Source organism: Monopterus albus, unplaced genomic scaffold (genome assembly GCF_001952655.1).
Source record: "Monopterus albus unplaced genomic scaffold, M_albus_1.0 scaffold339.1, whole genome shotgun sequence".
Classification (NCBI taxonomy): Eukaryota; Metazoa; Chordata; class Actinopteri; order Synbranchiformes; family Synbranchidae; genus Monopterus; species Monopterus albus.
Genome location: NW_018128219.1, coordinates 370,054 through 380,807, shown reverse-complemented (window position 1 = coordinate 380,807; position 10,754 = coordinate 370,054). Strand labels below are relative to the sequence as shown.

The 10,754-nt window shown below is 40.4% G+C and overlaps 1 protein-coding gene across 2 annotated transcripts in view; it reads left to right on the top strand.

The window, feature by feature from the left end:
• The first annotated feature begins 2,692 nt into the window (after positions 1-2,692).
• Positions 2,693-10,754, top strand: part of gtf2h4 (general transcription factor IIH, polypeptide 4) — a 19,532-nt gene continuing 11,470 nt past the window's right edge. The window contains exons 1-9 of one of the 2 annotated variants that reach the window (XM_020624822.1): positions 2,693-2,874; positions 3,121-3,239; positions 3,349-3,453; positions 3,991-4,122; positions 5,037-5,222; positions 6,148-6,256; positions 8,148-8,216; positions 8,377-8,460; positions 9,477-9,630. In XM_020624822.1, coding sequence (XP_020480478.1) covers positions 3,124-3,239; positions 3,349-3,453; positions 3,991-4,122; positions 5,037-5,222; positions 6,148-6,256; positions 8,148-8,216; positions 8,377-8,460; positions 9,477-9,630 — 955 coding nt within the window. In that variant the 5' untranslated portion in view covers positions 2,693-2,874; positions 3,121-3,123. The other variant, XM_020624823.1, reaches the window with a different exon arrangement.

The window sequence follows — 10,754 nt, the reverse complement described above, 5'->3', positions numbered from 1 at the left end:
ATATATTCTTGCATACACGTAGGTGATGTGGACTCATAGGTGTGTGATTGATTTTGATTATTGAATAGAATTTTGTGATTAATGTGTGATACTGGAAGAAGATCTTTAGTCTCCAGTAAAATGTATTCCTCCTGCAAATGTTATGATTAACCAATGAATGTTTCCTACATGGTGTTTAGACATTTTCCACGTTTTTGTCTGAAAAATGCTGTAATTGCAAGGAAGACCAGCTTACACATAGAAGCCTACATGTAGGATCACAGCAAAGAAGACCAGCTTACATGCCATTATTTTTATGTTATTATTTGAGATTTTTCCCTTAGGTACTCAGCTCTGGGCTTTCCCTGGGGGTGATGGTTTGGGGAGGCCTCTCTCCTCCTTGGATGCCTAACCTGGGGACAATAGGGACATTTGATTTAGGTTGACACGATAAAAATTGTGTCAAAGGGGGGAATTTGTTAGAAATTAATAAATCAGTCAGTTAATTATTAGATCTTAATGTGTTAGACTGCAATGTGTTATTAATGCAGTTTAGTAAGATTCAAAGTCTGCTCCTGTGTGCTCTGCTTCAAGGTTAGAAGATAATGTTGACTCTGAGAAGGATACCTTGACACCAGTTATTTTTGTATTAATCTTGTGTAAGAATTATGTCTGAAAGAGTGTTTTAGTTACACATCACGCATACAACATACACACACACATGGAATTCTTCATTTTGTTATGACTTGTGCTCGATGCATGCGGAGCATAAGCTATGAGACGGAGACGTCGGACTGTCTCCAACTCCTGATGTTTTTACAGCTGTCTGTGTAAGGGGTTAGCCCAAAATCATATAAATTTATTAGGTTTTGTGTTTCCGGGATCTCCTTCCTTCCAGCAGTTGTCTGGAGCAGGAGCCACCCGGGTTTGTGTTTCTGTAACTTTTTATTGTGGCTTTCAAAATAAATCACCACTAAAATGAAGCAAGTCGGACTCCATCTTCATTCAGATCTGTTCAATAAAAGAACTGGGGTATAACATATAAGTGGTTTGAGGACACTGTCCCAGTCCCACTGATGAGTTACAGCAAAGCGGTCTATCAATAAATGGTTTATGAGTGAAAGCTGTCCCAGGCAATCTATCAAACATATATATTGCTCCATCCTTGTGCTATGACACCAAAGTGTTGACTAAAGTCCCTTCTAAGATTCATTCAGGTCCTTATATAACCAGAATATTATGCTATGAAAATTTAGTCAACATAAATAGTCCACCATTTTGCAGCATCTCCTCACAGAAGATGAGCTGATGTGGATGTGGATGTTCTCCCCCAGTTCCTGGTTTAGTGCTATAAATAGTAAATAGCTTGGACTTTCCTAAATAAACACATTTTAAATTTCACCCAAAAGCAGACAGGGTGATTTAGGAGCTGCAGGTAAATGTACAATGTGTTCAAGTTTAAAAGATGGAATGAATTTGTGTAGTGATGATAGGGTCTGACCACAAAAATGGGGCGCTTGTTTCAATGCAAGGCATCTCCCTGTTAAAGGCCCCACGTTGGTTAGCGGCCACATCCTGACAGGGAATTGAACCCCAATCTGCCATATCAAACACAGTGGTGTCAACCACCGAGCTATCCAGCAGCTGGGTAAACACACATTTACATCGTTGGAAATTTCCATAAATAGAACTGAAATATCACTAATCATCTCTTCTATTCTGGACCTCTTTTCAACATCATGTTTTTTCCATAAAAATTGCCAGTTTTAAAAATTTTATTTATTTTCCATATTCACCATTGTTAGGTTATTTCCTAGTTAGATAGATATTCAGAGATTTGTTGTCTAGAAATGTTAGTGGAGACAGATTGACTAGCTCAGGCTGTTAACTGTGCTTGCAGTGCAGACTGCAGGCACGTCAAGGTTACAGGAAAAGAGCTGTTAGGGTCAACTGTAATGCTAGTCTTAATATTTGTCTTAATGTGTAAGGTTATGTCCAATTGTTTTAGATACACACCACGAAAACAACAGTCACGCACCTTGACTTTTCCTCATGTTTTGGCTAACGTTAGAGTCAGCTGCAAAGCTGGCTTATCAGGTGACGTCACGGTCTTGATGCCCCTTGTAGCATGGGCTAGCCCAAAAATGATTAAGATTATATAGGCTTTTTGGTCCAGGCTTCTTGATCCTTTCTGCTGCCTGCGCGCAGGTAGAGGGTGAGAGAAAGGTCTGGACGTGTAATGTAAATTTTACCTGTGATCCTCTGAATAAACCAGATTCATTCAGGTCCTTATATAACCATAATATTATGCTATGAAAAATTTACAGTAATTTACAGTAAAATTTTCTTTTTTATAAAATCTAAAGCAGTCTACTTCGTCTCATTGAGAGTTCCTGGTTTAAAAGAACCGGAAGAAGCTTCAGAGAAATAATAGCTTATAACCATTCACTACATCCTTCTTCGAGAACTTTTCATTCAAGTAAATAATATCTGAGATCAACTGTTCATGTTTTAAAAGAGCATTGCTAAGCTTTTAGTAAGCCGCATTTTTTCTATTGATCCAAATATTTCTCACATTTGGTCTCAATTTAATTGCTCTATGACCTGTCAGGGGACATTTCTCCCTCATTCACACTGGTTTGTAGTTCTGATGAAATCAGCCAAAAATCAACTTGGTGTTATAGCCAAGTTTTTGTTTGTCCGGGAGGAAACTGAGGAGGGCAGCAGTACGCCTTTTCCGCGTGTAGACTGCCGCAACAAAGACTAAGAAGAAGAAGAAACATGGCCCCTTAGCAAAAAAGAATATCCGAGTGGATGGCAGCAATATTGTTATTTTGTACTGAAAATTCTGTTTATGGCCAGGAGTCCGTCAATTTTTAAAAATCCAGATTCACGGTAAATGGCATTTAACTTATTTCAGACACTCCATAGTTTTGTTGTTGTCAGTGGCTGTCATGAATGGAACCTATTAGCTATATGTTTACGTTGACTATATGTTAACCTTACGCACGCCGAGCTTAACATCAGTCACATATTGGATCGCAGTGGTCGTATAGCCATTGTGAGTATGAACGTAAACGGGGGGCGGATTTCACTGTGACGGTACATCTAATGACACTCTTCCTTTGTTTTGGTACTTAGACAATGAAGGTGCGTGTCCAGCTGCAGTGTAAGAATTTGCATGAATACCTGAGAGAGCTGAGTCCTGAGATCTTGTACAGACTGTACAACCATCCAGCAACATGTCTGGCGGTCTACAGGTATGATATGGCTTTAGCAGAGACTTCACTAATGGTTATGATGTTGGTATGACATGCAACTCCCGATGACTGTGATGTGCAGTAGTATGTGGTTGATCTAACTTTACAGGGAGCTCCCCTCTCTTGCTAAGAATTATGTGATGCGTATGCTGTTCCTGGATCAACCTCTGCCCCAGGCAGCAGTGGCATTATGGGTGAAAAAGGACAGTCAGAAGTGAGTGGCTCACCTGTCATGTCTTCACTACACTTTCTAGCTGAATTGTAAGTTAGGCGAAGCATTTTGGTTGTGGTCCTCTACTACTGTGCAGCATTTCCCTCAAGGGTCTATTACTTGGTCTTTTATTTATGATTATTCTTTTCCATTTACATCCACATTAATTGTCTAAAAATCCTGTATTTAATGCATGCTGTGTTGTTACCAGCCAGATCCCTGCAGTCTTCTGAAATGTGTGATCATTCATTCAGTAACAAGTCCCTGATATGATACTAATATCAATGCCCTCTTTCCCCCAAATTTATAACTAATTTAATAAACAAACACCATAGTGGAAACAAATGCAGAACCTGTGACGAGCGTTACTCAGCTTGAAACATTTTGGTAGGTTCCTATAATGGAAAAATCCCTTTAGTAGGAGAAAAATGGTGGACTACACATTTCAGACTGATACAGACTGATACCCAGTCTAGCTAAGTTTTTTGTTTTGATTTGTTTCTAAGTTTTTTCCTTTTTATCTTTGGCCTCTACCCGTAGGGATCACAATGAATGTGTCTCCGTGTTGGCAGGACTTCGCCTATGGCACAGTCAGCAGCTCCAGGGTGGTCTTCAGGGATACATGTTAAATCCAGTGTTCAAAGACAACCTGAGGATAGCTCTGCTTGGCGGGTAAGTCTGCTCCCTGTGAGCAACTTGTCTAATCACAGGACTGCAGCACACTTCTACCCCATTCTTGCTACGTTCAGACTACATGCTGAAGTGACTCAAATTTCTTTTTCCCCTCCAAGTGAGGCAGATCTTTTCATAGATATGTGGACAAAGCAAATCAGTTTTTCTTTTCACATCTGGGCCGCTTCCATATATGGTCCTAGACCCAGTACATGTCCTATATCTGAACATGCGACTTCTGTCAGAATGACCAGATTGGAATTCATGTGTGTGTGTTTTTTTTAATAATCTCCGCTCATGTGCAGATTGTCAGAAGAGACAGAACTTTTGTTTAATATTTATGCAGAAGCTTCTGATCATACCAAACTAAAAGGAACATATCATAACCAAAAAGCTTTTTGGGGAACTGTGCAATATGATTGTCACACAAATAGCGTTGTTATTCTTATACATGCATGACTCACATTTCAGTTAAATCTGCACACACAGGACCTGGACACGTCACTTACAAACATGAATGTGAAACAAGAACATTGAATCTGGTTGGAGTTGAGCATTAAGACCTGTAATATGAACGTAGTGTCTGTTTTTGTAAATATTCACCTCAAACTGAACATGGTGCACACAGCTCTGTGTTAGTGGATGTGTGGTGTTTATGTTTGTAAAAAAACAAACACACCTTCCTTGCTCGGTTTTCCCTCTCAGCCTTGGCCGGCCAGGACGCCACTGGAAAAAGTTATAGGCGGAGATTCAAAATGTTACAAAATCTCATTTCTAAATCGTAAACAAGGTCTAATGAACTCCCAATGTCTTTCTAATGTTTTATTTTAACACAAACCTGAGATGAAAATGCAGCACTCTTGCTACAGTCTTCATTAGTTATTTGAAGTAAAAGATGCTGTGTTGACATACAGGGGCAGAGCGTGGGCCGATGAGGGCAGTGCTCTGGGTCCTGACCGCCATGCACGGGATATTGAGAGTCTTGACCGCTATGCTATGGAGCGCTGGGAGGTCATTCTGCATTTCATGGTGGGTTCTCCCAGTGCTGCTGTCAGTCCGGACCTGGCTCAACTGCTGGTCCAAGCAGACCTCATGAAAAGGTACACAACAGTAACAGTAGAGAGTACTGAGCACTGTTTATGTTTAGACTGTAAAATGTCTTGCTCTCTAATGTTAACTCAGCTTTGCTAGTGCTTGTGGTCCATACTGTCTGCTCCTCCACAGGAGGAGTCCTTTAAGTCTTGGAAGATATTCTTCACTATTCCTCTGAACTGAGAGAGCATCACTTAAGTAAAGGTGTAAAGTCTGTTTCTGCTGCAGATCATCACATCTGATGTTTGTCTCCATGGCTCCTTCTGGAGATCATGCCGTATTTTCTCAGTCTGGATGATCTGAGTTTCCTTCTGTCACTTGTCTTTTGTAAATGGAGTCTGTGCTTGACACTAAACTGTGGCGCTGTGAACACATCATCATATATGTGGTTAAATAACACACACAAACACTCATGGGTGCCAGCTCTGTGCACTGTGTGAGCCGACACTGTGACTCAGTCATCACACCTTACATTTTAATATCACAACTGGGAGCGTTCCATTTCGCAGGACATACACTTTACTGATGACTGGATCATTAAGCGCTCACAAAAATGTAACGTTATGAGTTTCAGACAGATTATGCAAATGTTCCTTTTCTTGGAGGAAAAAAAACGGCAGAGCGTCATTCCGGTGCATTCTGGCAGGACTACACCAATGACTTCAGTAAAGGATGTGAAAACTTCCTTTACTACTGGTGCTAACAAGCTTTAGTTACATTATATAAAATGTTGTAGTTACAGGCTGTTTCTAATCCAGTTTATTGCTGTAATTCTGCCATCATTCTTTATTAATGTAATTCTTTACCAGTTATTACTAAGCAATTCTTAGTGATCCAACTTTAGATGTAGTTTGTTGTGTTAGGGACAGAAATGAATGAATACCTCAGGTTGTCTACTGTACCTCAAATTCTCTCATCTTCTCCATTTGTCAGTGAGGCAGGAGAGGCACCTTACATCACCTCAGCTGGTTTCCAGTTCCTTCTACTGGACACAGCCTCTCAGCTATGGTATTTCACCCTGCAGTACCTCAAAACTGCCCAGGTACCTGTGTTTGATCAGCTATAGGTTTAAATAAGTTGGACCAGTGTTTATTGGCCATTTTCCATTAAGTCCATAAATTGTCTAGCTTCTCATTACTCTGATTAACACATCTGAAATAAGGGCCATTTTAACATAATGACTTTTTATTGTAAACTGTTAAATGTGACATAGTAACAAAGATGATAGTTGATCTCTTTTTAACCTGGGGTTAGTGTTAGGCTTCTCTTTAACCTGATTTAAGTAATTAGCTCCATAACATCAACACTGTGTGCAACCATCTGGTTTACAAAACAGTTTTTATTGTGAGTGCTGACATTATTTGGTTACATCTGATATAAAGATAATGTCAGACCATCATGTGCCAAACATTACGTAGCCTACTCCACCTATTTTCAGTGCTTTTTAATGTTGGCCAGAGTGGAAATCAATTTATTTTCAGCACTCTAAAACATCTTTATAATTAAACCTTAGATAATTAAAGTTCTTTTGGTAAACATTGCATAGACAGTCACACATTCATAAAACAACTCTGTTTTAATCACAAGTTTGTTTTCGCACAGAAATAGGTCACAGAACATAATTTCTAATATACATTCAGCTATAACTGAAATACAATAACACAAGGGTTTTAAAAAACATTTGATGTTGGAAACATCAGCATTTAATGATACCAGTTCTCAAAATAGATCAACACTTATAGGCAGGCAAAAAAATTCTACAACAGCAATTAACTTGTCTGATATGAAATAAATGATCAAATCCAGCAAAAGTCAAAGTGCAGCTGCAACGATAACATCAGGTATGCATGTTAAACTGGACCCAAAAACACGCAAAAGAACAACACAAGCATGCAGATGGCTAAAAAGTTAATTATGGGATATGTAAATGGAGCAAAGCCACCGTAAGATGGGAGCAGGTTGTGCAGCCTGACAGCAGCAGGAAGGAAGGGCGTGCGATAACGCACTTGGGGTGAAGCAGTCTGTCGCTGACTAAGCTGCCCGGTGATGTCAGAGTCTCTAAAAGCTTTCGGACAACAGATATTGTGAGGACACATATTAAAAAAGCCAACACTTATTTTTGGTGTGCACACAGTAAAAGTAAAAGAGCTCAGAGCTGAACAAAAGCACTGGGAAAGATTCCTGCAAAACAAGTCCCAAAACATGATGACAACAGATTAGGGCTGCACGATAAATCGTTTTGGAGCGTGATTTAGATCCCTGTGCGATTTCAGTCTCACGTGACAATGGTTCTACTGTGTTAACAGGGAGATGCCTTGCATCAAACCAAGCGCTCCTACTATATAAGGAGGAAAACTGTTAGACAACGAGCAGAGGAAGGCTTTAATGTATTAGACTGTCAAACTATTTAAGATTCAATGGCTAAAAAGGTGTTTAGCTGGTAATACTCTCCCCTGGTTTATCATTCCCCACTCTGTTTGGTCAGTGTGGTGTTTTCCTGTATTTTTATTTCAGGTAAATTACCTGTAAAACTTGCCAACTTCCATAAACAAGCCCTTGACACATGAAAAATTGCTTTCGCAACTTCTCCCCACTCAAATGCATTATGTGGAGTAATGAGGATGTCATGTAAAAATAAAGAACTGGCCTGACCAAAGTATTATATTTACCTCTGAGCTTATGAATGAAAAGGGGGAATTAGCTAGCTATGAAGATTTTATCAGGCAGAAGAATTAGGCAGTTCAGTTTCTTACTCTTATTGTGAAATTATAGTTTGTACATTATACTGAATCTATAGTGTGAGCTGTTAGTTTAGGTAATTCCACTCCCTCCCACCTGGAATTACTAGAGACCAACGTTATTTGTTCATGTTGGCTAGCACTGGAATACCAGATTTGATTTTATAATATGGTTAATTCTTTTGGCTTTTGCAGTCCAGAGGGATGGACCTGGTAGAGATCTTGTCATTCTTATTCCAGCTCAGTTTCTCTACTCTGGGCAGAGTGAGTACACAACAGTTTGCTTCTGTTTGATTGTGTGTGAGTGAGAGAGAGAGATGGAAAGCAACATAACAGTGTCATAATGCAGTGATATGAAGTTTTAAAATATTCTGTTTAGTTTGAGTTTTTTTGTTATTGATCATATGTTGACTGCATTCTTCAGGATTACTCGGTGGAGGGCATGAGCAAGTCATTGCTCATCTTCCTGCAGCACCTGCGGGAATTTGGACTAGTGTTCCAGAGGAAGGTGAGACACTAAGGAGGAGAGGCACAATTCACTAACACTTAAACTGCTGTCAGTGTTGTTACTGTGTTTTGGTGGTCATAGCTCAAAGGTCAGCATCATTGGTTGGCCTTTGGCACATTTCATTGTGTATTATTGAATGAGGCGGTAATTCTAGTTTTACTCTTGTTTCCATGGCTAGGAGACTTGCAAGAAACAGATTTTGTTCAAAAAAATTGAAGCAGCAGAAGCAAAGATATGGTGCCTTTCTGTGCCACGTATGAGTCAAGTTCCTGCTTCCTATAGTTGTTAACATCTCTTCATGAAGTTCTCTATGGCTTACTGACTAAAGTCCCACGTCTTTCAACTTCTCCACCTTCGGTTTGTCAGAATCAGCTTTATCGGCCAACCTGTTGAACACACGAGGACTTTGACTCCAGTACAACGGCTCTGTGTATGTACAGTGTTGTTCCATAAGGCAACGAGTAAACAAGATAAGACTGAAAGAACAAGAAAAGATGGCAAATGAAAATATAATTAGAGTTAGGTCTGTATGCACACAGTTTAGATAGAGTTTTCAGACAGATATATAATGTATAAAGTATGTTTGCAAGATACTGACAGCACTGAGGGTTGTTCTGTTACACAGTCATGGGTTAACTGGTCACCAGAGCAATGGCCCAGGGTCAGAAACTGTCCTCGTGTCTGGTTGTCTTGTCTGCATTATGCCAGTTAAAATATGGGGTTTCTCATCTGCCTATCTATGGAGGAGACATTCAGATGAATTAATGCTTTCGACACAACACCGGCAGCAGGAGTTGTGCATGTTCATGAACTATCCTCTTGTTTTTAGGAAGAGGCTCTCGGGTTTTATTGCTCTGAAATAATTTGACTATTTGGGGTTATGAGGGTGCCAAGCTAATCTAGAGGTTCCCAAGATTAAACATTAAATGGCTGGAAAAGAGCAAAATGAGCAGCCATGGGGACTTTAAGTGTGCATAGTTATATTACGATGCAATTCTTCTGTCTTTTGTCCACAGAGGAAGTCAAGGCGGTACTACCCCACCAGATTGGCCATCACTCTGGCTGCAGGAGTCACTATGAACTCCTCCTCTGATTTGGCTTCCACTTCTGTTACTGGAGATGCAGGCTTCATTGTGGTAGAAACCAATTATCGTATCTACGCCTACACAAGTATGAATGTATTGCATGTTAACACCTACTTTTTAAGCAGCGTATCTATTCCTTTAAGACAATTGTAGATGAGGCTGGCAGACCCTTACCCTGGCTTTCCACCAGGGGTGGCTGTGTGGCAGGAGTGGGAGCTGATCACTGCCACATCAGACGATGCTTTAGATTCAGTCACAACCATCCCAGAAGTAGAGCTGTCCCAAAAGGCAATCTTTGGGCTCCAGATATTTGGTGGTAACAGTTAGCTAATAATAATCAGGGGCAGGGAGGCTGACATTGTGTTGCAGCAAAAATACCTCTTTGGCAGTAGTTTGGTACTAACTTTAATAAAAGCTAAGTGATATCCGGTTTTGATAGATGCTGCTTCTGTTCAGCCACCAGTTAGGTAGCTCTAACCCCTTCTCCTTCTACACCCCATGCCTCCAGCCCCCACCAAAATAATAATTATAAGGATGGATGTACTTTTAACAACTGTAACACAGGTTGAAAAAAACAAATCTACTGGACTAGATTTCTAGGTACCCCAGTACGAGAAAACATTCAGGAAACTGGCTGACTACAGAAACCACCTTTGTTTCAACCTAAGATGCCACCAACAGGATGTCTTCCCCAGAAGTTTGAGGCTGGGCTCTCCTGTAAAAGGATACAGGGCTGGGAACATCCTGAAAAGAGCACAAGCACAACTTTTAAGTGAAAGGATTCGACAAATACACTTCACTATAGACAACCTGATGGACCAAACAGAACAACTAGGAAGGAGACTCTCCACTAAGGTTACCAGAGAAATCTTTCAGGAGATCTCAAGTTTCATGGAAAAGGCGCAACTTACCCAACATAACAAGAGCAAGGCTCGCCAAATGGTTAAATTCCAGAGACTACAGAATGGACAGCCAGCCTCAGATGTCCTTGGTTGGAGGAGAAAGGAGGAGCACAACCCACAACCATTGCACAACGACAAATGGGTCAAAAATCTCTCAGACAGAGAACTCATGGACACAGAAAAAGAGGTATTAGCCAAGGGATTGAATTTTGCGGTCACACCCTAACAAATCCCTGTGGTAGACTTCATCACAGCCACAGAGACAGCCATTAGGAACAACCAGCTGGCCGAGACAGAGGCGGAAGAA